At 42.0% G+C, this 26,973-nt stretch overlaps 1 protein-coding gene across 1 annotated transcript in view; it reads right to left on the bottom strand.

The window, feature by feature from the left end:
* The window catches only part of STARD9 (StAR related lipid transfer domain containing 9), a 133,222-nt gene that overhangs the window by 7,146 nt on the left and 99,103 nt on the right, over positions 1-26,973 (bottom strand). The window contains exons 24-32 of the mRNA XM_066618701.1: positions 14,174-23,818; positions 13,019-13,216; positions 11,385-11,565; positions 8,345-8,491; positions 7,600-7,708; positions 2,555-2,724; positions 1,417-1,481; positions 1,117-1,325; positions 349-428 (exon numbers count right to left, since the gene is read on the bottom strand). Coding sequence (XP_066474798.1) covers positions 349-428; positions 1,117-1,325; positions 1,417-1,481; positions 2,555-2,724; positions 7,600-7,708; positions 8,345-8,491; positions 11,385-11,565; positions 13,019-13,216; positions 14,174-23,818 — 10,804 coding nt within the window. The remainder of the gene's footprint in view (positions 1-348; positions 429-1,116; positions 1,326-1,416; positions 1,482-2,554; positions 2,725-7,599; positions 7,709-8,344; positions 8,492-11,384; positions 11,566-13,018; positions 13,217-14,173; positions 23,819-26,973) is intronic.

The following is a 26,973-nucleotide window of genomic DNA, read 5'->3' as shown; positions in this document are numbered from 1 at the left end:
GGAGGGGGGCGTAGCACTCAGGCTGGCTGGGAGCCTCGGCGAGGCGGGCAAGCGGCCCCTCCCTTTGGAGCCATTCCCGGTGGGGGGAGCAAAACGGAGCGCCCCCCTCCAGCTACGCCACTGCCTATCAGAACGCATTGCTGGCTGTTTACAGGCTGGCACAGGTGTAGCTTCACAAAGAAGCTGGTCTGTGCATGAATGGGAAGAAGCGTTTGCCAGGACTGTAATGTCCTGGAAATGCATGGATTCATAGCCACACATCTGGTGGTAACACGGTATCAAAAAATCTTGTGACTGCAGTAATGTTAACAGTTGTAAAGGAAAATCCCTGAGAGTCCTGATATTTACCTTTTTGGCTTCTACAGAGATGCAGCAGAAGTCCCTTGGTTGCTTTTGGTAACACAAAGAAACGTCACTCACCACATACACTGCAATTAAATCAAAAGGCAGGAGGTCATTTTCCGATCAGTCAGAGGGCTTACTCTACTGTAGTCAAACTGGAACAAAAACAGCACAGCACTCAGCGGGATGAAGTAGACATTTTAGGGTAAACCTGGAGTTGGGAAGCTAGGTGACCTCCAAGGAACTGTGACGGTGGTGTGATTTGTAGCAAAGAAGTAGCAGATGGGAAAATTGATTATCCTTCTCTCCATATGCTTCCTTTTCCACTGCAACTGCCTTCTCCCAACTGCTTGTTGTTATAACAATGCAGTGAACTCTGCATCAGGAAAGGGTAGCAGAGGTCAAGGAGGGACAGACCCTTCCTTCATGCATTCTTTGTGTTTGCTTCTGCTCTGTTTCATTTCTTTGCAACTTAACTCTTTAGGGAAGTTGTTATTTTTAACCTGGATTGCTACTCATTTAACAATCCAAGAAGGCTATGCAAGTTACAATTGCAAACTACTACTGCTTGCCAAACCCTGCAGTTTAAATTGCATGGTCTGTATTGATTTTCTGCTGGGTAATGCCTTATTGACATAGGTTCCCTGTTATAATCTTATTTGGGCTTTTCAATAACTTTTATATGAAAAAAAAATAAGCAACGGTAGGAAGAGTTCAGCCTAGTGTGAGCTATGCATGGATTTCCATTACACTGCAGATAAAAAATGTACTTGCCTAACTCAATGCTGCTGGTTATTTTCTTGTATACTTGAGCTGTTGTAATGGTTTTGTCATACAGATGTCTTTTACTAGGGTCCTTCAGCATACACAAAATAGTGGGAAGAGGCCTGTTGATTATTCCTGCTCCTAGGAATCCATGCTTAGTTGTGGATGATGAGAAGGCTTTATAGTAAACTAGTACATCCTTTTCCACACACTGATATCTGAGCAAGAAAGACAAAAGAAAGTGGATGTCCATTCAGAATGAAGTAAAATGTATGTATTTATACCTTGATGAACTTTGGGCAAACTTACTTCCAACCAGCTGTGGCCTGGCCATTGTAAAGGTTCTTCAAGTCATTGGAACACACTGCCATAACCTTTGAAGCAATTAAAGAAAGTTATAGTTAAAGAAGTTACAGATTCCGTTGATTTAATTTAGTTTTGTTGAAATAAAGTTACTAAAGTTTTCAGCCTGATAAAGGGAATTCATGTTTTCGTCTGAATGTCACACAGTGTATTATGTCAGTGTATTTGGACTGGGTCTCACTTTTGCTTCTTTGAAGGACTTGTAAGCAAATAATCCATTACCACAAAATGTTAAACGGGCAGTATAACTGTTGTTCCCTTACAACAAAGCTGATACACTTTAATGGCATCAGAAGAATGTTTTCTACCATTCTCTGGATCAAGAATGGAGAATCAAGTCTAAGGCTAAAATCCTATCCGCACTTACCTGAGAGTAAACCCCACTGACTATAATGGGACTTACCTCTGAGTAGACATGCATAGGATTAGATACAGTTGTATTAACTGTTAACTGTATACAAAACATTTTCCCTTCAGCTTAAAAACTGCCAGCACGATTAGGACTAATAGTCTGGTCAGTCGTACTGCCACATTTTGGGTTTCTGATTGGGGAGGACATCCATTTTATTCACTTGAGAATTCTCTGATTCCCCCATCCCACTGAAGCAATATTTCAGGAATGTATTTTCCTGCAACAAACAAGCAGAGAGCTGTACATTCAACCAGATTTCTTAGAGCCATGAAACAATTTCCCTTCCCAAATACAATTGTGTAAGGTGAGAATGTGGTATTTTTTCCATAACTTTGAACAAGTTTGTGTGTGTTTAAAAGGAGCTCTCACAGCAACATTCAGATTTATGCAATTGTGGCAAAACAGATGCTCAGTGATACTTTCATGCATAATGTCATATATGGTTTTCCTTACACAAATGTCTCTATGTAGGAAAAACAATGTGTGAGACAGTTGTTTGCTAAAAGGAAGGTTAAACCATTTCTGCCCAACATTGCATATATGCAACATGGATCAAATACGTACACCTGTGGGCTGGTCAGAAACAGGTTAAGTAGCAGATGTCCAGAACTTTTCTGTAGTTTTTCTCTGGAAAATACTAAGCAGAACCACCCCCCAAGTTCACGTACTCACCTCAGCAGTTGCGTTAGCCAAGACATGTTTAGATAAATCTTCATATCCTTTCATTGGAGAGGCAGGAAAGGTGCTGGGTGAAACAATTAGGCTATGAGAATACCTATGGCCAGAAGGAAGTGATGACTGGATACTGCTCCTTTCTATAGATGAGGTCATAGGAAAAGTCCCTGAAACAGATGAGACAAATAAGGAGTCTTTGTCACTCCCAAATCTTAGTGAATGAATTTCAGTTAAATGCTTCTTTTGCACATGCATCACAACTCTCAGTGAATCCAATCAACAATCTCCTTAGCACATGGGTGTCAAACTCATTTCACACAGTGGGCCAAATAGCGTTCATGGTGCCTGCTAAGGGCCAGAAGTGGCATCATTAAGCAGGAAATGATGTCATTAAGTAGGTAATGCCCAAACACAAGCACTTGGTTCTCATCTAGGAACACATTAGCTGCAAATGACAGAAGAAAACATATGCAAATCTTGATTCATCACAAAGTAACCATAAGTCAGCAACTTGGTGATGCCTCAAAGAAGGCAAATGCCACTCTCTGATGTATTAGATGAAACAACTTCCAGTATAGTTAGGAAATATATTGGAAGTGCGTATTATGTTATGTTCTTACTAATGTGTAGTCTTCACAGGACAGAGGACAACCGTATTGGCCTCTGCCTTTCCATTGGACCATTTCTCCTCTAATGGGGGTAAGTCAGTGTTGAAGGAGTTCTAGCAATAAAGAGTTGTAGGTATACTGAAGTACATTTAGGGCGCAATCCTGACCCAGGATTGGGTCGGTGCATGTCCTTTGCGCTGGCCCAGGAGGGTCACAAACTTTCCATAAGGCACATTTACACCTCCTCAGGAAGAAGCCACGTTGGCGCAAGGAGATGCGCCAACACAAGGAGACTGAATCCAGCCTCCGTGGTGGCTTCCCCGCCAACACAAGCAGAAGAGGTGGGCCTGGGGGAGGCAGGGAGGAGGTAGGAGGCATTCCTGCGAGGGGGGAGGGGGGCAGTGGACGGCCCTGGGGGCGGGGAATAGGAGGCGGGGCTGGGATCTGGAAGTTATGCCAGTTTCCAACTCCTGTTCCCAGGAAGAACAGAGCAGCTTCAAGCTGCTCTGCTCTCCTCGCACTTGCGCCACTTCAAGAGGTGGGGCAGTCCAAGGAGACCCATAGGCCCCTGCAGCCCTTACCTGGAGGTAAGGGGAAATGTTTCCCCTTGTCTCTGGCTAAGCCACTTCTGGCCACTATCCTGCGCTGGAAACAGTGCAAACCACCTGGCTTGCCTGTTCCAGTGCAGGATGGTTAAATTAGGGTTTGCCACAAGGTTCTCTGTTGGTTATTTGATTTTTCTATGTAAACCGCTTTGTGAACTTTTAGTTGAAAAGCGGTATATAAATACTGTTAATACTACTACTACTACTACTACTACTACTACTACTACTACTACTACTAATAATAATAATAATAATAATAATAATAATATATGTATAAATCAGATTTACCAAGCACTGCTACCAAAAAGTTTATATATGCTGATGACATCATGCTAATTAAACAATCTGGAAATTTTGACACCTCTGAAAAAACCCTTGAAAATGATTTAAAGGAAATGGATAAGTTTTTTGTGATCTGGATGCTAAAACCTAATAATAGTAAAACTGAGGTCACTTGCTTTCATTTAAATAATAGACAAGCAAAATTATATACCAAAAGTGGATTTAAGAACCAGCTGTAATCTAAGTAATCCAAAATACTTGATCGGTCTTTAATTTATAAGGAATATTTAAGGAAAACTATGGACAAAATACAAACTAGGAACAATATTTTACATAAACTTTCTGGTACCAGCTGGGGAGCAAGTACTTCAGCTCTTAGGACATTAGCTCTTGCCCTAGTATACTTAGTGACTGACTACTGTAGCCCTGTATGGCTAAACAGTGCCCATACAAAAGTAGTGAATGTCCAACTTAACCCATTTCTGCTCAGTCCACAAATGCACACATTTGATCCATGTTCTGTATATGCAACATTGGGCAGAAATGGCTTAGGGCGCAATTCTAACCTGGACCTGGGCTGGCCTGGGAGGGTCTCAAATGTGCCATAAAGCACGTTTGCACCTCCTGATGAGGAAGCCATGTTGGCTTATCCAGATGAGCTGATGCGCGGATGCTGACAGACAGCTCCGTGCCGGCTTCCCCGCAGCCGCTTGTGTAGGCCCGCCTGTGCTGACACAAGCGGCAAAGGTAGGCACGGGGAGTGGGAAGGAGGAGGGAGAGAGGCATTCCTGGGCGGGGGGAGGGCTGGCACGCAGGGAGCCAGAGGTGGGACTGGGATCTGGCAGTTATGTCGGATCCCAACCCTCATCCCCAGGGAGAACGGAGCAGCTTCAAGCTGCTCCGCTCTCCTCTGACTTGTGCCACCTCTGGAGGTGGCACAAGTCCGAGGAGACCCATTGAGGCCAGCAGCCCTTACCCAGGGGTAAGGGGAAGAGTTTTCCCTTAGCTCTGGCTGAGCTGCTTCTTGGCATGAACCTGCGATGGATACAGCGCAAGCCTCCTGGCTTGCCTGTTCCAGCACAAGTTTGGATTGCATCCTTAATCACACAATGGGGTTACTATCAGGAACCATCAAATCAACACCCTCCAACTGGCTGCCAGTATTATCTAATATACCATCTCCACATCTTAGAAGACAACTAGCCTTAAAAAGGGAGTGGCAGAAATGCGAGGCAAGCTGAGGATTCTCAGACCTAAATCTTCAGACAAATCCGTTGTGGAAATTTGGACAGCAATTAGTCAGAGAAGATCCTGATATTGAGATACCATGGTGTCAGGAGTGGGCAGCTTCCAAGTCTGAACTGTTTAGTGCTTGAGCCAGCGCAATGTCCCTATGGCTTTGCTCTTCCAAGGAGGAAAAGAACAGCACTTAACCAGAGTGATACCAGTGGGGCTGTTCTTATGTTCAACCATGCCAGGTGCCAATATTGAAAATACAAATGGGGGTTGGTTGATAATCCTAATTGTAACTGTGGGAGTGTTCCGCAAACTTTACATCACAATGCAATGGAATCCCCCTTAGAAGGTATTCTGGCTCCCTGCTTGAGGGTACTCCTGTCCAATGTTTAAATGATTTAGATATTCGGCCACAGGTCTAGTCACTTAGGAACTGTTCATATATAACATATGATGTACTTTTATTCATGATTTTATTTACCATGCTTTAATACTTGTTTATATATATATATATATATATATATATATATATATATATATATATATATATATATATATATGTATGTATGTATGTATGTATGTATGTATATAAAATATAATTTTTTTTTTTGTATATTGTGAATTTTATATAATGTTGCTGCATTTTGCCATACGATTAAATTAAAGAGGTACTCATGATTGCACTGCAGGAGGGGTTTATTCCATCACACATCATCAACACACAGTCCGTCCCATGCCTCTCCCTTTAGCTGCTACACAGTCCCTTACGCTAATGCCTCTGCCCATGAGGAAGACTTCCCAGCTGCCTAGTTACTGGTCCTTTAACTCTCAAGTCACCTTCTTGCAGCTCTGACTGGTCTGGCCAGCTGCTGTAACATCTGTGTTTCCTCTTACTGCTCCACCATCCACTGCTCTTGTTCCTGTGCACTATCATTTTCCCACTGCCTCCTACGAGCCTTTGCGCTTTCGTTTCTTGTGCTCGTTCTGCCTGCCACTCTCACTCCTCATTATGCCTCCTTGAACGACTCTGTGTCTCTGCTCAGCCTTCAGTTCTTCACTACAGAAGGCCGACAAAGCCTGTCCCCAGTTCTCCCCCATGCTTGTCTCCTAGGCTAGGAGCAAGGGGGAAATGCGCTGCTACTGTTTCTCCAGGGCATGTCCCCGGAGACATAATTATGTGAGGTGGCTAGAGAGCTTCTGCAGGCCGGATCCAGCCCATGGGCCTCATATTTGACACAATGACTTAGCACAGTGTTTCTCAAACTGTGAGTCGGGACCCACTAGGTGGGCCGCGAGCCAATTTCAGGTGGGTCCCCATCCATTTCAATATTTTATTTTTATTATATTAGACTTGGTGCTCCCATGGTAAGTGACTGCATTTGCTGAAATGTTACAGACCTGTACTTTTAACAAGCTACTACGTATATTCTTTTAACAATGATCGTAATTGGGATTTACTCCTGGGTAAGTGCAGGTAGGATTGCATTCCTGCCTTGCAAGGCATTCTGGAGCATGACCTGCCTTTTTCTGCCATTATTCCATTCTTTTTCCAAGTACCCCTAAAGGTCCTGTTGAGTGTCCCTGGGAGTACATGAATACCAGGTTGGGAACCACTGTTTTACTGGTATGTAGTTTACAGTGCACTTACTCTGATAGTGTTTACAAAGAGGTGGTGAAGACCAGAATTTAAAAAATAATAAAAATGTATCTTAAGATCTTTTACTATGTTTTTAATAGAGACTACAGTTCTTAGGTAACCATTAGTGGTAGGTTGTTTTTCAGGATCTAGCCTCGGGTAAAATCAGACAAAACTATAGTCAGACACGCCGCTAAGTTTAATCCCCGATTTATCCGAGGGTCATTGAAAATTCCATGATTGTTGGCTCAAAGCCTATCCTCGACTTATCTGTGGGGTCAACCTATGGACGAGTATCTTCAGTACTTACAGAATTTGTTAAGAGTAAAACAAGTATTTATCAATTCTTTTACTCATATTTCGTGACATACTTGTATCTTTTTTGTATGAATCTGTGTAACAATGGTGAGAGTTTAAAAATAATAATAAAACTGAATTCCACAATGGATCATCCATATCTTTAACTTGCTGTGGAAACATAAGAACCTGTATTTCCTGGAACAAATGAAAAGGCCCTGGTTTCTGATTTAGCACAGAAACTGTTTATCTTTTTAATCAAGTTGCTTCCTCATGAAAGACATTTTAAACTCAGTGAATATTTTGCTGTTCTCCTTTGTAAGCATCCTGCACATATCTGATGTTGCACTCATTATAAACAGATTATTCAACCCTCACCACTAGAAGAACCCTTTCGCAGTTGCTCAAATTCATAAAGCTGATGATTCCTGATAGCTGACCGACCTCTTGCATCTCCTCTTGCATTTTCTGTATCTTCAGGAGAAGTCTAGTAGATGGAAAGAAAGCAATGTGCATTTCATATGTGGAAACAAATGGATTCCTTTCATTATCAGACAGGACTCTTTTTCTTCTGTTTCCCTTTATGGCCTTCACACTGAACTTTCAAAACACATTTGTTTTCTTCTCCTATAGATACCCCACATTCATTGCACCTCAAATGTAGCCTATCTGCAATTATGAGACACACTGGCCATCCTGTTTACATACCTGAATGCCACATAACAAATCTATTTGGATTCCTAGGAGCAGCACACTGCACTTCAAACTAATTTTATAATAAAACCAGGTTTGACAGAAGTGAATTCCCTTTGCATGCATCTCTCTTTGTGGACATAAACAGGAATCCCTCATTTAGCACATTTCTTTCAATGAGGCTCATTCTGACCTTCAGAAGTTGAGATCCATTGCCAAGCATTATGTTTTCACTATACAGAAGTGTTACTTTGCTGTTACCCTGCACATGCCCAATCTCGTCTGATCTCTCAGAAGCTAAGCAGGGTCAGGCCTGGTTAGTACTTGGATGGGAGACCGCCTGGGAATACCGGGTGCTGTAGGCTTATACCATAGTCTTTCGAGACTGAAGGTTGCCAACCATTATGACATACCAGAAATACTTTTTTACCTGACCTTCTTGTTTGCCAAGTACACTAGTAGCAGAAGTAGTTGTGTGACTACTGTTGTAACCAGATGTTGGTCCTGAAGATAGGCTGAGGGTAGATTCTGTACACAAAGTGTTTGTGCTCACGAGTGTCTTTAGCTTCGTTTCTTCCTGTAATGAAGGATCCAGTATTGAAAATCAGGCCTAGAGCTATTTTACACAACCATTTTGATACATTATTTCCAAATCATAGTAATTTTGTTCCATCAGCTGGAATTAACATGGAAAAAATGGGGGAAAGGCTCCTTTCCTCACATGCCTTCTCCTGTTGTATACAATAGGGGTTGATACTTTCTCCACTGTCATTGACCTCTGTTGGTGTCTGGTGTTGGCATTTCTAAAACAATCTGCCTAAGAGTCATGGGGTTGTATCCTAAGAGGTGTGTGTGGAAGGAAGGAAACAGAGAGTGGGTGTCAATGGGCAATTTTCACAAAGGAGAGAAGTGAAAAGCAGTGTGCCCCAAGGATCTGTCCTGGGACTGCTGCTCTTCAACCTCTTCATAAATGACCTGGAGACATAAATGACCTGGAGCAGCGAGGTGGCTAAGTTTGCAGACGACACCAAACTTTTCTGAGTGGTGAAGACCAGAAGTGATGGTGAGCAGCTCCAGAAGAATCTCTCCAAACTGGCAGAATGGGCAGCAAAATGGCAGATGCGTTTCAATGTAAGTGTAAAGTCATGCACATTGGGGCAAAAAATCAAAACTTTACATATAGGCTAATGGGTTCTGAGCTGTCTGTGACAGATCAGGAGAGAGATCTTGGGGTGCTGGTGAACAAGTTGATGAAAGTGTCGACCCAATGTGCGGCGGCAGTAAAGAAGGCCAATTCTATGCTGGGGATCATTAGAAAAGGTATTGAGAACAAAATGGCTAATATTATAATACTGTTGTACAAATCGATGGTAAGGCCACACCTGGAGTATTGTGTCCAGTTCTGGTCGCCGCATCTCAAAAAGACATAGTGGAAATGGAAAAGGTGCAAAAAGAGCAACTAAGATCACTGCTGGGCTGGGCCACCTTCCTTATGAGGAAAGGCTATGGCGTTTGGGCCTCTTTAGCCTAGAAAAGAGACGCCTGAGGGGGGACATGATTGAGACATACAAAATTATGCATGGAAAGGATAAAGTGGATAGATGCTCTTTACACTCTCACATAACACCAGAACCAGGGGACATCCACTAAAATTAAGTGTTGGGAGAGTTAGGACAGACAAAAGAAAATATTTCTTTACTTAGCGTGTGGTCGGTCTGTGGAACTCCTTGCCACAGGATGTGGTGCTGGCATCTAGCCTAGACACCTTTAAAAGGGGATTGGACAAGTTTCTGGAGGAAAAATCCATTATGGGGTACAAGCCATGATGTGTATGTGCAACCTCCTGATTTTAGAAATGGGTTATGTCAGAATGCCAGATGCAAGGGAGGGCACCAGGATGAGGTCTCTTGTTATCTGGTGTGCTCTCTGGGGCATTTGGTGGGCCTCTGTGAGATACAGGAAGCTGGACTAGATGGGCCTATGGCCTGATCCAGTGGGGCTGTTCTTATGTTCAAATTTCACCACTGTGCGCCTGAAAAATTGCTCTGGAGGGTCAGCAGAAACTGCAAAGTAGAAAATTGCAAAATCCATCAGATGCAGAGGGTTCTGAGGAAGACAGCAAGGATTATTCTTCCCCTCTGTATGAACTGAACTGTCCTCGGTTCACAGAAGAGTATCAGAATACAAACCACAGCCTGCATGAAAATGCAATCTACTGATAATCTCATATGAGATTTCAGGATGCATGCAGACACATCTACCTATAGCAGCTGATGCATTTTTGGTTGCATCCTTCCCCCACCCGCCTTCTCTAATGACATTTGTCTAGCATTTATTTTAGCTCCAAGGCTTCTGGCAGGCTTTCTGCTAAAAAAAAAAAAAAAAAAAAGATGCCTGACATATTTGATTAAATATTTATTTAGTGCCATCTTGGTCTTTAACACTGAGGTTAATGCAGTGGCTTTATGACTGTTACAAGGGTTCCACGATCAGCACATTGCCATCTGGCTGGGGAGGAGGGAGGGAGATGGTTTCTTGACTGTCAAATGAGCAACCCAATAAGCATTCTGCTCAGATGGCTCATGATGCAAGCAGGAAAAACACAGTGAGCTCAGTTTTCTGAGTAAGGCCACACATCTGCTCTTTCACGGAGGCTGTCTTGCAGTGGAAGCCTGGCAGGTAGCAACTTATGAGAGAACTTTCTCAGTGGTGCCCCTGCTACATGGAATTGCCTCACTTTAGATATGTTGTCAGTGCCCTCCTTACAACTTTTTTACCATCAGCTGAAGAACTTTTATTGGGGGGGGGGGGGGAGAGACGGAAGATATTTTTATTCTTAATATTTTTGTTACGAGTGTTAAAACCACTGTATGTTTTAATGGTTATTATAATCTGCCCTGAGTCTGCAAAGTGACACCTTGGCAGAAGCGGCACTGCTGAAAGGATGGCCTACTTGATAATTAGGCTCTCCTGGTGTCTTGGCAGCTTCTCCCCACCCTTCTCAGTCAGCCTTTTCTTCTGTACTGTTCCTTGCCTTCTGAGGCCTCCTTCCATCTCTCCCTCCCAGCAACATGGCAGACATGGTTGTGCCAGGAGAGACCAATTATCACACAAGCCACTTTTCAGCAGTGACACCTCAGCAGAAGCGGAGCTGCTGAAAGTGTGGCCTGCATGATAATTGAGCTCTTTCAGTGCTACCCTTTCAGCAGTTTAGCTTCGGCTGATGTATCACTTTGCAGCTCATCAGCTGAGAGCAGCTGATGGTGGTTCTGGGAGAGCCCAGTTATCATGGGGGCTGGATAAAGAGCTTCCATGGGCCATATCCAGACCGCAGACCTTATGTTTGAGACCTCTGACCTAGATGGATTATCATTAAACATATCTGAAAATGGAAGATCATACCCTGATCATGAGATGCAGCACTACATTAACACAAGCTGCCAGGCCATCTTCAACAGCTTAAAACTTACCTTCTGTAGTTGAGTAACTATCTGCTCTCGGATGCGCCTCTTTTCTTGCTCAGCTCTTTCCCGAAGCTTATCTCTGGCTCGTGCAATTTCAGTTTTAGTCTCCTCTCGCGCCCTCTGATAATCTCGAAGTAACAACTCAATCTCTGAAGGATGCTGTATCCTCATTTTTGGTTCTTGAACTCTAAAGAAATGGAAAAATTGTGTCAGTTTATATGTTCTATATTTTAAGAATGATAAAATTTGCAACCAGTACTGCTTTCTGGCACTAAAGAATAAACAAAAATGGAAATGCTCTCTCTAAAACATGCTTTTCTGCTTCAGAGCCTGGTTTGCTTTTTTGTTCATTTGAAGTTTCTAAAAAAATTTCATTTAGAGAGGCACACATGCCATAACATCTAAGAGCGCAAACCTGAACTCGGTGCTCTGACTTTCCGCCAGGGCGCACTGTTGCAAACATGCTGTAAGACATGTTTGTGAGGCTTACAGCTGGGTTACTGCCCATGCTAGCCCAGCGCTGGCCGGCGCCAGACTAGCGCCGGCTGGGTACCCAACCTCCGCTGCTTGGTGGTCTCGCGGACCTTTTGGTTGGCGGTAAAGTGAGTAGCCCCATTGTGGGGCCGCTTCCCTTACCCGGGAGAAGGGGACGAAAATCCCCTTCTCCTGAGGCTTTGCCTGCGGCAGCCTGAAGCACACAGGATGCGGCAGCAGCTGTTTTTGGTGCCGTTGAAGCTGGGCTCCCCAGGCAGTTCAGGATTTGGGTTGTAAAAGTGAACATGATCAAAAATAATTATTTTGGTTACTGCTAAACTAAAGCTAAGCTCAGATCAGTACTCATTTTATATAAATATGTATTTGTGTGTGTGATTTCTAAAGTAATGCTAAATTTGCTCAAATACACCTACAAAATACATGCAGTGTGATCAATGAGAAGGGGTCATGAAATCGCTGGACTGAGTTTTGTTTAAAATACATTAGCAAAAAAAAAAAAAGTAACAAGACAGCAATGGTAAATGGGAGCAATAGTGTAAATTTAGGAGAAAAAAAACTTTTAAGAATCTCTATTAAGAGACAGAAAGTGAACTACAAGGGCTGGGAAGGGAGATAGTATGAGACTTCCACTGAGATCAATCATGGGAAAATTTATACCTATATAGAGACAAGTTATTTCAACAAAACAACAAAAACCTTTTCAAGAGCAGCATGGCAGATCCCGGCATGCGACATGAATTATGGACTGTCCTTGTGTAACAGTGAGAGGATCGTGTCAAAAATTCCCAGTCAGGCACTTCCTAAGAACTCAAGCAAGATAAGAAAGCTCTGCAATATGAAATACTTCTCTCTGCACCCAAAATCTAATGTCTTCAAACCTGACTATGCTCTAATGATTAAGACAGGAGATCAAATAGCTCAAAATAGCTATTAAGATCTTGCAAATTCTTTAGAGTAAAATCTGAGCCCTCATCTTCCCTAATTTATTCTTAGTATTACCATACAATCCTACCCAGGTCTACTCAGAAGTAAGTCCCATTTTGTTCAATGGGGCTTACTCTCAGGAAAGTGTGGTTAGGACTGCAGCCTTAATGTTTAAATACCTGTAAAGTCCAATGCTTTCAAATGACTTTGGCCATCCTTACCTGGTATTTTTCACCACATCTCTTCTCAGTTGCTGTAGGTATTCACGACGTCGGCTGGGGAGATCCAGGTCTCTCTGGTTTGTGTCTACTGTCTGCAAAAAACTAAGATGCTTTTGTGGACTCAGGCTACGACTCCTTCGGAAACAATGGAGCCTCTCCTCTCTCTCCTTTCTCAGTATCTCAATTGACTTCCTGTGTCTGTTGCAGGTATGGAGAGAAAACAGGGTGGATAATTCATAAAATTTCTGGAAAAATCACAACATCCATTTTACATAAGACAGACATGCATATTTACTCATAAGAACTTGGACTGCAAGATGGACTGGAGGTACAAAATGACATCCACTGTGGAAGGGGGAGTCCTGCTCCAAGGAAATTATATAGGTTGTGAAAAACAGCAACAATTTTTTTTTTAAAATGCAGTTTTAAAATGCAATTTTTAGTGACTGGAAGTGATGAAGTTTTAGAAAATAGTGTAGTTATAAATCCTGTTTTCAAATGTGCGGGCCAAACCTATATTTGAAAATAAGTTCTCTCATGCTTTATGGGGTTCATCCCAAATAAGTGTACACAGGAATGTAGCCTTATCTACTGAACACTTCCAAAAATATAAAATATTCACACTGTTATTCCTGTGTACTTTGGCTACTTTGTCAGAAACCAGGATCATTTAATATCTCCTGCCACTACCTTACCCTGCTTCAGAAAAATTTGGCGACTGCTTAGGCCCAACTATGAGGGCCTGGTCACACCTGTACGTTATAATGCAAAGATCCCCACTATGATCTGAAGGTCAATTGTGCATACTTGCATTATTTTTAAATGAAAATGGAAAAAAAAAAATCTTTATTTTAAAAAAAGGCACCTGGGAGCGTGTGATTGGACAAAATCACAAGCAGGGGCAAACTACTCAAGCACCCTTGTTTATAGCAGAGCCCCATATTTGCATAACACCCACTTGTAGCCACCTTGGGCAACCACAAATGGGGAAAAGGTGGGGTATAAATCAATCAAATTATTAAATGTATTATGTTCAGGAGCTCAACAGATTATGTAGCTATGGTTTAATAGCAAATATACTGCGTATAGTTTTCCCTTGAAAAGCCCTTTCTACTTTTAGCAAAGCCTCTGACAAAAGAGTATAAAGTAATTCACCTTTCATAGAGCTGTTGTTTTATTGGCACTGATGTCAAATCCTCGCCTGCTCCGTTCTGAAGAATCCTCAGTTGTGCATCTGTTTCCCCAATGCCATAATTTAACTTTGCCTCAGTGAGTTCCACAGTAAGTGGGTGCTGATTCATATCTAAATATATGCCGGACAGAACCTGGGCACGCTCCCTTCGCAGTCTCTCAATCTCTCTGGCTCTCCCTTCGCTGAACAGGGATCTCTCTTCTATTTCAGATGTTCTTGTGTCAACTCTCTTCCTTTCTGCCTGACTACGAATATCACCAGCGCTTCGAGTCAGGCTCGTTAAAGAAGAATGAGAAGCATCTTTCACACCACACCAGTTGCTGAATTTGTTATGTAGGGGTAGGTCACGAAGACTATAGCTTCGAAGTCTGTGGGTTTTTACTAGGGAGGTGTCCTCATTTAGTAGAATTTCAGTATTACAGTCGCTTTCAGTATCCGAGCCAGAATCATCATCATCTTGCACATCGCTCATTTCAGGCATTCGAAAAGAGAAGCACTTTTGATTTCTCCAAGTCTGCTGACATTGCTGAGAAAAAGAATCAAGCAAGCATTCTGGGGATGCATCCGATTTTAAAGATAAAGATCTGCGATGCTCACTTAAAGATGACTTAAAGGACTTTTTGGTTGGTGAGGATTCAGAATTGCAAATGGGACTTTCATACTTCATTCCTCCTGAAAGGTTTCTTGCCCTCCTAGTTGCACGAATCTGACGAAATGAACGTTCCAGTGGAACAGTCTCTCTGTGATCACCAACCAAATATTCCCCATGACTAGAAAGTTCTAAAGTGCTGCTTGAATGATAGAGTCTTTTGGTGTGAATAGCAGTGTGTGTGTCAATGGTAAGCCTGTGCTTTTGTTTTGAGCCACCTTTTTCTGAAAGTTCCTTGGTTGTGTTTTTATCCAAGGCATTTCCAGACATTCTGCACATTTCCTTGCTCTCTTTAGATGTGGTAGATTCGCTGTCCATCTCAGTTTGTGAAGAAGTGTCTACATGCGACTCCTGAGAACTGAAGTCATGCCACAGACCTAATCCTTTTCTAAAACTGCTTACTGAGTGTGCTGTATCTTTCTGATGCCTACCAGAGTCTTTGAAAGAAGAAGTAGACTTGTTTGATGTAGGTTGTTGGCTAACTGAGCTGGCACGAAGTGTTAAAATTGGGGAAGAGGCTCGGTCAACTAACAAGCTGCTTTTACAATATAAATCTCTTGTTTCAGGATTGCCAGTTTTACCAACAGGCTTCTTACTTTTAGAATGGACTCCCAGAGACAGAGAAATACTAGGGGCAGGGCTACTAACTACAGTGCATGAAGATTCATCTTGTGTGGAACCAAATGAAGATGACAACACAGGAGAAACTTCAGGACTGCCAAGCACAAGTGCAGTATTTAGTGGTTCTTTGTGCACTTCTGGTGAAGGGCTAGAGTCTTTACTCAATGTAGACTGAGATACAGAGGAATCTTTTGGAATATCTTCATAGTTTATGTCAGACATGCTCTGCAGTATCCGCCCCTTGCTTTCTGACACCTTTTCCTTAGTCAGAGTTACAGTATCTGAATGTAGTACCTTCACAATAACATTTACCTCTTGAGCCTTCATTGGTTCACTTTCCATTTTAGCTCTGCTTTGGCTTTCCTTGTTCTTGACTATGGCGTATCCTAAAGTATTTGTTTGAATGCCTATGTCTTCTGTTGTCTGGGTATAGCTGTCAAACATGGTAGCTCTTGTGCTCTTTTCATTCATTGCTTTCTGGTCACTTGGTTCATTATCTTTTACAGTCTGTAGGGATAAGTTTCCTAGAAGTTCAGAAGTATTGTGAAGCAGCTGGGAAAGATGCATGGAAAGATTCTGCACGCTTGACCAGGAAGAAGGTTGCTGCGATGAACTCCTTCCTCCCTCAGGGTTTCTTGCAGATATATCTGTGAAGCTCCTGCGGTGCCTCTTTTGTCTTTTATGCCTTGCTGGAGCCTCTGTTTGTGTTTCTCGTTCACAAGTGTGAATCTGTTGTTGTTGATTGGAGGAGACATCTGACTCAGATGGGTAGAGCAGGACAATTTCATCAACCTGCATGGGCGTGTCTCCAGATTGTTGAGAGCAATTCTCACTTTTGGTAATGTGATTTTCTGGTGTCTTTTCAACCTCATCATGAGAAACGCTGGTATAATGCTTGCCACTTTCATCTGAACGAACAGATTCAAATCCTTCTCTTGCAGCATCCCATCCTTGGAGGTCTTCTGTGCTGCTTATGGTACTGGATAACGTTCTTGCATTAGCATAAGAACTGAGATGAGAATGGAAAGGAGAGTTCTGAGAGTTCAAGCCATTATCCACACTAGAGCACCTCATAACTGTTTGATTGCCTAAGCTCAGTGGAGGTGGGTTACTAGAAACATCACTTGCACTTCCAAAAACATACTGTTTCCAGCCAATCTTGCAGCGTTCATCTTGCTGCCAAGGGTGAATATATGGATTGATATCACTTGAACTAAAGTGCATTGCATCTTTATTGTCCTGTAGCAGTCCATCTGTTGCCTCCACCTGATATCTCAGTTCTTCACTTGCGTCCATGTTGCACCCAAATACTGAAGACACATTATTTGAGAGCTTCCCTGTTTCTATATCCATGAGATTATTAGTTGTGCTGGCAACGCCTATTGGATAAAGAGCAGGGGAGGCATCTGAGGAGTGACTGCCCTGAGTGCTCTCTCTGTGGTTTCTTTTATCACAGTTACTAAGTCTCTGGGCTTGAATTGATTTCTTTTGAAATCTGAGCTTATATTTAGCTGGCCCAACATTGTCTGTCTTTAATTTTGAAAAGTTTTCAGTTCTGTGTAGGTCATCTTCAGTTGGAGATGGAGGTTCTACACTCATATTTAACTCTTGTAATGACTTAAAGGCAGATTGTACAGAAAAGTCTATTTTAGAAGATGTTTTTGAAGGACAGTCGATATTAGACATTACAATAATAGCTGGTGCTGATAAACTATGACTCTGCAAACTTGGTCGTTGACCATCTTTGTTCTGTGAAATAAAAACTATTGTTTCATTCTTAAATATCTCCAGTTCAGGTTCTTGCAAAGACAAAGAGCTGTTTCTTGGTAAGTACTCGGAAGACATGCTGTCGTTTATTACGGAAAGGTTTTGCTGTTCTGCAGTCAAAAAATTTCTCTCACTCTTCATCTCCTCTTTACATACTCCTGTATGATAATTTTCTGCATTCATGGTAGGGATACTTACTATATCAACTCTGCTACTTAAGTGTTGTATATTTTGATCTTCTTGCAGATCAGGTTTTGAATTTAAAGAGTGATATAAATTTTTACCTATGCTTTCAATTTTGGGGGGCATTGAAGTTATATCCTCAGACTCTTCACAATCATCATGGTGGAAATTTTTAGATTTAAATGTTTGCAATTCATTGCCACCTAAAACTGAGTTTCTTTGAAAGCTAGATACAGAATCAGACACCGGTAGACATCTCTTTTCTTTTTCAAGAAAAACAGAAGTTATTTCTGCAGAAAATGGCTGCTTGTCAGATATCACAGCATCACCACACAGACTTTCCTGCCTCTGGCTAGAAGCAAATGCTGGACAACTTGATGTAGCTGCAGGTAGAGTAGCATCTGTTTCAATTTTACTGTTGAGGCTAAAAGTGGTTTCTGAAGATGTGCAAGGGTCACTCAGAAAAGGCTGATGACAAAATGGTTGCCTTTCTTGTACTTGAAGAATAGGTGACAAACAGGGAGTCAAAAAAGCATCTTTCTGTGAATCAACATATTGCCTACAGGTGGAACCTTCTGGTGACCTTAGCAACTCAGGAGTACTTGCTGCTTTAAAGAGTGTACAAATGGAGACATCTTCCACAGAGCATGAAGAAGGGGGCACTACTTCATCACTGTTTATTTGTTCTAAACTTTTATGAATAAGCAAGTTTCTACCTTGCAAACCTATCTCCGTTCTCTCCACAGAGCTCTTAGACAGTAAAGAAACATTTTTATCTTGGTTACAAAGACATTCAAGGAAATAGTCTTGATCTTCTTTTTCCTTTTCATACACTTCAGTCACTCCTTGAGCATTTTTTGTACTTGAAGAATAATTACTGCTTTTGTCATCTTGTTGGTTTTCAGCACCTGCGGTTAACACAGGAAGATCAAACACGTTTCTTTCACCCAAATAAAGAGCTTCAGCTCTGTAACTGTCCAAACGGCATTCTAACAAATCATTTGGCATTGTAGCTGAACTGTTCAAGAGACTAGCCGAGTACTCAGAAACACAAGAATTCATATTGTAGTGCTCACAATTATTTTCACCATAATGAGCATTTTTCCATAGGGCTTGCTTAGAATTCCCTAAAAGATTCACCCCATCCTCAGATGTTGCCACAGAGTCATCCGTATGCCTCACACCAAGGTCATAAGAAGTTCTGTGCATAAGAGCATCAGTGGTTTCTGTTTGACGTCCCAATTCTCCAGTAAAAACATCACTCTTTGTTTTGTACTCTGTCTCAGTATAATTTGTATCTAAACATATATTTGCCTGGTCGTATTGCAATAATGTGCTCAACCCCTTCTGACTGATAATACTACTAAAGCATTCTTGAGAAGAAAGTTCTGGTAAGGACTGCATTATTTCTTCTACATTTCCTCTAAATAGCGAAGAAAGGGGTGTATTTATCTGTTCTGAGGTAAATGAGCCTGAACCAGCATTTTCTTTTTGAGATATATTTAATGAATGTAAACAATTCTTTGACTTTTCATCTTCACGTTTACTGCTTTCTCCATAAGAACTGTCCGTGTCACAACTTGCACTTTCAGAGGGAAACCATTTGTTTTGTGTGTCATCAGCAAGAGCGAAAGCTGACGAAACACGGTATTTTGCAATACATGGCTCTGAATGCTTGTTGTCCTCGCCAGCAAACCTCTCAGATGCAGTATAGCTAGATGTTTTTTTTAATATGAACTCACCATTCACATCTCCATCCAGCTGAGGCAGATCAGGAGAAAAGGCAATATACTTATTTTGCATAGTAATATCAGAAAGCGACTCATTTCTTTCTCTTTTGTTAAAGGCACACGGTATGCCAGCCTGCAAATCACTGTCCATGTGTGTTTCATAGTACTGAAGAATTATTCCATCGCTAGTATTACTACTTAAGGGCATTGCTACTTTCAGGTCACCCTTCATACTTTCTTGGTTTCTGTTTAGTCCAGACAACAACGGACTACATGCCAGCTGATGGGGTAAGTCTTTAACAGCCACAGGACCTATTTCATAGTTTTGGTTTTGATTTCCTGATTGACCTTCTTGGTTAACAGATACTGATTTATCAATATCAGCATTAGTCCTTGAAAAGTCACCTGTGCCACTCCAGAGGCCTGCCGAACTTCTCTCTTCATGGGCTTCATCTGTATCAAGGCATACTTCTGGTGACTGAAGCAACTGATCTGGTTCATCCAATTTGGAAGCAGCAAAGTATGTTTTTGGTATCTCAGCATCACCAGTGTCTGTTTCATTGTTGTTGCTGTTACAAAGCATGAGATCATATGCTGGATTTTCTGGCAGTAATACAAGATTTTCAGTAGTGTGTGGTTCAGTTGACTTTGTTTTTGCAAATTTCTCATTTTCTACAATTCTGTCAGCCTGAGTGTGTTCCTCACACGTTTCATGGAAATCTAAGGTATTTTGAGTTAGAACAGTGGAACGAAAACATACAGCTGGCACAGTGGTTTTAGAACTTGCCTCTACACCTGCAGGACACTCACTTTCTTTTGTATTTCCTGGGAGTTTACGCTGATTAATGTTTCTTGTCTGAACAGCAGTTGTTTTTGACACACACATTTCCTCTTTGCTAACATCCATCGACTGGATCTTCTCCTCATTTCTTTCTTCATGTCTTACTGTGATAAGCTGCTTTCTACAATGATTCTCGTCATCGTTTTGGGGTCTCGGAACCAAAGTATAGTTTTCAGAGTTCCCTCTAGTCTCTGCAATTTCACTCTGAGATTCAATTCTAAGATAATTTTGCAAACTTTGACTAGATTTCATTTCTATAATGTCACTTTCCAACTTGTTGACACTAATTATTAATTTAGCAAGTTCTTCTGAATTTATTGTCTTATTATGGTCATCCTTATTCTCTTTAGAAGCACTTAGGCTTCCAGTGATAACTGTCTCTTTTAGATGCTCAGATTCTTTATTCACATAGGGACTCTGTCCTTGAGAGGTTATGACTGATGCAAGTCCATCAGTTTCTAACAGTCTTCCAGAGTCCTTTTCAATGTAATTTTTGTCATAACTAGAATGTAATCCCACACCTGAGCAATCGATGTCATTAAGAACTTCACACAAGACTGGAGTTTCTTTCTCCTCTGTTAAGACAGGAAAAGATATCTGCTGAGCCTTGGTTTCCCCAGAGTGCGCAGTGGAGTCAGACACAAAGGCACCATCAACCTCCTTATGTATTGTGTGTTTCTGATCACTGATACTGACAGAACGAGAAGTAGCTACAGAAGAGCAGCTCTCTTTTAAATGATTGTCCATGCTAAAAGATATGGTCTCACAAACATCCTTAACTACCAAACAACTCTGACATTTTTCAACGTATGTTTTCACTGAAGGTATGCCTTGATAATATACATTTGAGTTGTAATGTAAAGTGGATTTATTGCCAAGGTCACAAGAATCAACAACTGAAAGCTCTTCTCCAACTTTTTTCTCATTTACTTTCAGATCAGAATAAATTGATTCAACTGACACCAAATCCATGCAAGTGGACAAAGGCAATTCCTGTCTAGAAAAAGAAATCATTTCCCCTTCACTGTTCTTTCCCATCACATTCTCAGCACTCAACGTTAATGAAACCTCTTGGCTTAAGCAATTTCCAGAACACTCAGGCTTTAAACCTGAATGGGAATCATTCACTAAGGCTTTAGTGTTACATTCAAAATGATTTTCTGGATTCCATTCTTCATCCAAAGCTTTATTTTCTTCCAATTCTCTGAATAAAGGAACCTCTAAAGCAGATTCTGTTACAGCATCTCTGTTTTCTTGCATACCAACTCTCTCAGCTTCAGAGTTTTGCGTTGGTAGAGTAAACTGACCACTGTGGTGGAAGGCCGTTTCCTTTGTTTGATACAATTTATTTTCAGAAGAACTGTGGTCTATATCAATTTCATCTGAAGATACCTGTTGGTATCTCATTTTCTGCAAGAGGTCAAAATTATTTCGATGTTGTAGTAAATGTATCTTATCACCAGAATACTCTTCTTCCTCAGTATCAATACTGTGATTGTTACTCTTGTTCAAGAGGTCACAGAGATAGAAGCTTTCATCACTAACTAATGATGTTCCCTCTTCTGAAAACAAATGTTTATGGCCTTGATATTTCTCTTGTATTGTACACACTGAGGCCAAACCAAGAGATCCAATGGATAATGTACAGATACGCTTATCTTCAGGGTTTGAATCCTTCATGCTGTCATCAGAGTCATAATCAATGTCTTCTTTTTCAATAGTTCTAAACAGGCAGTCTTTGAAATTAGTATTTACATAATCGTCTCCTTTTTGTAAGCTCTGGTCTGTGGACATCTCAGGATAAACTGAAGAAACAGAAAAGTCTTGTTTTTCTGATGAGTTATCTGTGGTTTCTTTCAAGGAGCTAGATGTTTGCCTCCAGTCATCAGCAGACCCCCCCTCAGAAAATTTATCAGCTTGCTGGTAGGTAGATTTAGGTGGTGATGAGGCGACTTCACAGTAACTGTGTTTTATAGGAAATGTAGAAACATGACCAAATGAAATGTTCCTCGCTGAATTAGGAAGTGACAGAATGGCTCCTGAAGATTCTGTTTCAAGGTGTTTCCATGTTTCTGGTAAAGGTACTGATGGTGCCACAGATGAAAACACCATTTCAGTTTTGCTAGGTTCATGAGAAGCCCGATGAGGTTGTTCAGAACAAGAGACAAAGGATAATTCAGCAGCTGACTGCCTTAGGTCATCTTTCTTGTTCCAACAGTTTGACTTGCTAACAGGATGCAGCTGAGCAACCTGAAACTCTGAATGGTCTTGGGAAGAAGGCATTGCTATTATGGGGCTGCTCTTTCCATGTTTCAAGTCATGGGACAACCAAGCATCTGCCACAATTGGAAGATTTTTATTTGAAATGTGCGAGCTTTGATCTAGAGATGCTTCTTGTCCTGAAAAACTAATTTTAATCTCCACTGATGGATCACAAATACTACTAGAACCAGACTGCATGCCAGCATCCAGATAAAAAGAACCAGTATTCAAATTCAAGTCATCAAGTCTTGTTACAGTTTTATTGGAAATCTCAGGACTGCGCTGTTTTTGGCTCTTTATGGAGTCTGATCTTGAATTTTGCATTCTCCAAAAAACCTCTGCAGGAACTTCATCAAATGACTCTAATTTTGATTCCTCTGCCACGTCTTCTCCTGACACTTCATCAGCATCACCCAGGCTATCAAGAGAAAAACTTCTTTCTGTCAAATTATTGTCTGATTTAGATGTGGTTACCAGCAGCAAGAGAGATTGATAATCATCATCTTTGCGTAATATTACAGGCTCCTGAAGGTCCTCAGGAAAATGTTTTTCATCTTGGCTTTCAATTTCATCTACCTTTACTGTAAGAGAATCTTGGGACATCTGGCTATCATCACTTTCAGAACCTTCTGTGTCAAAAGTGTCCTCAATTCCAGTGGATTCTTCCTGTCTCAGTTGCTCTTCCAAGACCTTTGCACAAACACAAGAAAGAGAATCCACAGAATAGGTACTGTCAGTATCAGAAAACTCTATGTCTTCATCTTCTTGCCAGCTCTTCAATGGATCAGGGGCTGCTTTTGATATTCCAGCACTCAATACTTCGGCACTGTGCCATCTTCTCTCACCATGACAGAGTGGTGTGTGGGTGTTCATATTGTTAAGGCTTCCTGCTGAAGTCGCTTCCCGCAGGATTTCATGCTGTTCCTCTGACTGATTCTCCTTTAAATCTTTTTTCATATTCTTAGCTGTTAGATGATGCCCTGGGGCTTTACTACATACTAATTTTTTTATTTCCTTAATGGAATTTCCTGGATGAGAACCTTGGCGTTTTTTCTTAATAGCTGTTCTAATCTTTCTATTTGTTTCCTGAGTTCCACTGTTTTCTAAGAGCTTTCCTGCACGTTGACTTGAGTCTCCTCCTGATGTTTTTGCTTTGGTCACTTGTTTCCCTGTTTCAGGTTCACTCTTTTTCTTAAAGTGGTCAGGAGGACTGCTCTTAGCCATCTGGGTTTTAGATCTGGTTTGCCTTGGCCTGTTTTCTACTTTTTCCATTTTTTTATCTGTACAGATGTCAGAAATTATGTCTGTATTTCTACAGTTCTTCTTCACTCCTTTATTTCCCAAATATACTGACTTCTGTATTTCAGTTAGCTGCCCCTGGGTAGGAAAGGAGCCATTTCTTTCATCATAAATCTTATATCTTGCAGAAAGTTCTTTAACTGCTCTGGGTAGATACTCTGCAGACAGTGATTTCCTTGATGGACTGATTTTAGAGCACCTGTAGTTTGAAGCTGAGGTAGATAAGTCAGAGGAAGGATCCTTCTTCAGGAAAAAACTGTAAAAACAAACCAGCCATAAAAACAAACCAGTCATACAAAAAGAATTATACACTGAAAAACAGCTTTCAAAAATCATGTTTCCACAATATAAATCCTATCATTTGCATTTGCTTAGAGACATGATGCTGCCCTGTGGATGGATTGACAGAGACAAGGGATCAGAGTCTGTGCTACGAGTTTAAAATACTTGTATGGTTACTGCTCCTGGCCCAAAATAACATGCATGCGAGGATGTCAGATCAACAGAGCGGTCCTCACCCAATGAGCCAGGAAGCCAATTTCGGAAGGAATTCAATAGCTAGCCAATAAATGGGTGAGACTGATCATAGCCTACGGGTCTTAGCAAGCTGTCAGTCCTTGTTGGGAGAAGTGGTTGACCAGCCAGTCTTGGCATAATGTGACTTAATTTTACACTGGAGCTGAGGGAACTTTTATGTTTCCTGGACTGAGGTACTTACTCCTGAAAACTGCTGTCCCCTAATTTTCCTATTGTACTGCTTGGTACAATATTGTTGGTACAATATTGTTGGAAACTTGGTACAACTGCAAGCCTCTGTCTGCAGCCATGACTCTAGGCCCTCAGCTGTAAATTTGCAGAGCAATAATCGTTTCTGGCTCCTTAGGATAACTCACTGGATATATAAGAACAGCCCCACTGGATCAGGCCATAGGCCCATCTAGTCCAGCTTCCTGTATCTCACAGCGGCCCACCAAATGCCCCAGGGAGCACACCAGATAACAAGAGACCTCATCCTGGTGCCCTCCCTTGCATCTGGCATTCTGACATAACCCATTTCTAAAATCAGGAGGTTGCGCATACACATCATGGCTTGTACCCCGTAATGGATTTTTCCTCCAGAAACTTGTCCAATCCCCTTTTAAAGGTGTCTAGGCTAGATGCCAGCACCACATCCTGTGGCAAGGAGTTCCACAGACCAACCACATGCTGAGTAAAAAAATATTTTCTTTTGTCTGTCCTAACCCGCCCAACACTCAGTTTTAGTGGATGTCCCCTGGTCCTGGTATTATGTGAAAGTGTAAAGATCATCTCCCTATCCACTCTGTCCATCCCCTGCATAATTTTGTATGTCTCAATCATGTCCCCCCTCAGGCGTCTCTTTTCTAGGCTGAAGAGGCCCAAATGCCATAGCCTTTCCTCATAAGGAAGGTGCCCCAGCCCCGTAATCATCTTAGTCGCTCTCTTTTGCACCTTTTCCATTTCCACTATGTCTTTTTTGAGATGCGGCGACCAGAACTGGACACAATACTCCAGGTGTGGCCTTACCATAGATTTGTACAATGGCATTATAATATTAGCCGTTTTGTTCTCAATACCCTTCCTAATGATCCCAAGCATAGAATTGGCCTTCTTCACTGCCGCCGCACATTGGGTCGACACTTTCATCGACCTGTCCACCACCACCCCAAGATCTCTCTCCTGATCTGTCACAGACAGCTCAGAACCCATCAGCCTATATCTAAAGTTTTGCTTTTTTGCCCCAATGTGCATGACTTTACACTTACTGACATTGAAGCGCATCTGCCATTTTGCTGCCCATTCTGCCAGTCTGGAGAGATCCTTCTGGAGCTCCTCACAATCACGTCTGGTCTTCACCACTTGGAAAAGTTTGGTGTCGTCTGCAAACTTTGCCACCTCACTGCTCAACCCTGTCTCCAGGTCATTTATGAAGAGGTTGAAAAGCACTGGTCCCAGGACAGATCCTTGGGGCACACTGCTTTTCACCTCTCTCCATTGTGAAAATTGCCCATTGACACCCACTCTCTGTTTCCTGGCCTCCAACCAGTTCTCAATCCAGGAGAGGACCTGTCCTCTAATTCCCTGACTGTGGAGTTTTTTCAGTAGCCTTTGGTGAGGGACCGTGTCGAATGCCTTCTGAAAGTCCAGATATATAATGTCCACGGGTTCTCCCACATCCACATGCCTGTTGACCTTTTCAAAGAATTCTATAAGGTTCGTGAGGCAAGACTTACCCTTACAGAAGCCATGCTGACGCTCCCTCAGCAAGGCCCGTTCATCTATGTGTTTTGAGATCCTATCTTTGATGAGGCATTCCACCATCTTACCCGGTATGGATGTTAGGCTGACCAGCCTATAGTTTCCCGGGTCCCCCCTCTTTCCCTTTTTAAAAATAGGCGTGACATTTGCTATCCCCCAATCTTCTGGCACCGTGGCCGTTTTGAGGGACAAGTTGCATACCTTAGTCAAGAGATCTGCAACTTCATTCTTCAATTCCTTACTAACTCTTGGGTGGATGCCATCAGGGCCCGGTGACTTATTGATCTTTAATTTATCAATGAGGTCTGAAACATCTTCTCTTTTAACCTCTATCTGACTTAACTCCTCGGTCAGGTGGGGCCGTTCGGGCAGCTGTATCTGCACGAGGTCTTCTGCCGTGAAGACAGATGCAAAGAACTCATTTAATTTCTCTGCCATCTCTAAGTCTCCTTTTATCTCCCCTTTCCCTCCCTCACCATCCAGAGGGCCAACCGCTTCTCTGGCGGGTTTCCTGCTTCTAACATAGTTGAAGAAGCTTTTATTATTCCCCTTAATGTTGCTGGCCATGCGTTCCTCATAGTCTCGCTTGGCCTCCCATATCACCTTCTTACATTTCTTTTGCCACAGTTTATGTTCCTTTTTATTCTCCTCATTAGGGCAAGACTTGGAAGGAAGCTTCCTTGCCCTTCACAGCCTCTCTAACTTGGCTGGTTAGCCATGCGGGCACCCTCCTGGATTTAGTGGAACCCTTCTTTCTTTGCGGTATACACCTCTGCTGGGCCTCTATTACTGTTGTTTTAAGCAGCCTCCATGCACTCTGGAGAGATTGGACTCTTTTTACCCTCCCTTTCAACCTCCTTCTAACCAGCCTCCTCATTTGAGGGAAGTCCGCCCGTCGGAAGTCAAGGGTTTTTGTTAGAGATTTGCCTGGTATTCTTCCCCCAACGTGCATGTCAAAATGGATCGCAGCATGATCACTGTTCCCCAATGGCTCAGTAACGCTTACATCTCTAACCAGGTCCTGCGTACCGCACAATATTAAATCCAGAGTCACCTGCCCTCTGGTGGGCTCCGTGACTAGCTGCTCTAAGCCACAGTTATTTAGCACGTCAAGAAATCCGGTTTCCTTATCGT

The sequence above is a fragment of the Tiliqua scincoides genome, chromosome 1, assembly GCF_035046505.1.
Source record: "Tiliqua scincoides isolate rTilSci1 chromosome 1, rTilSci1.hap2, whole genome shotgun sequence".
Lineage (NCBI taxonomy): Eukaryota > Metazoa > Chordata > Lepidosauria > Squamata > Scincidae > Tiliqua > Tiliqua scincoides.
The sequence above is the reverse complement of the archived record's forward strand: the minus strand, read 5'-3'. Positions and strand labels throughout refer to the sequence as shown.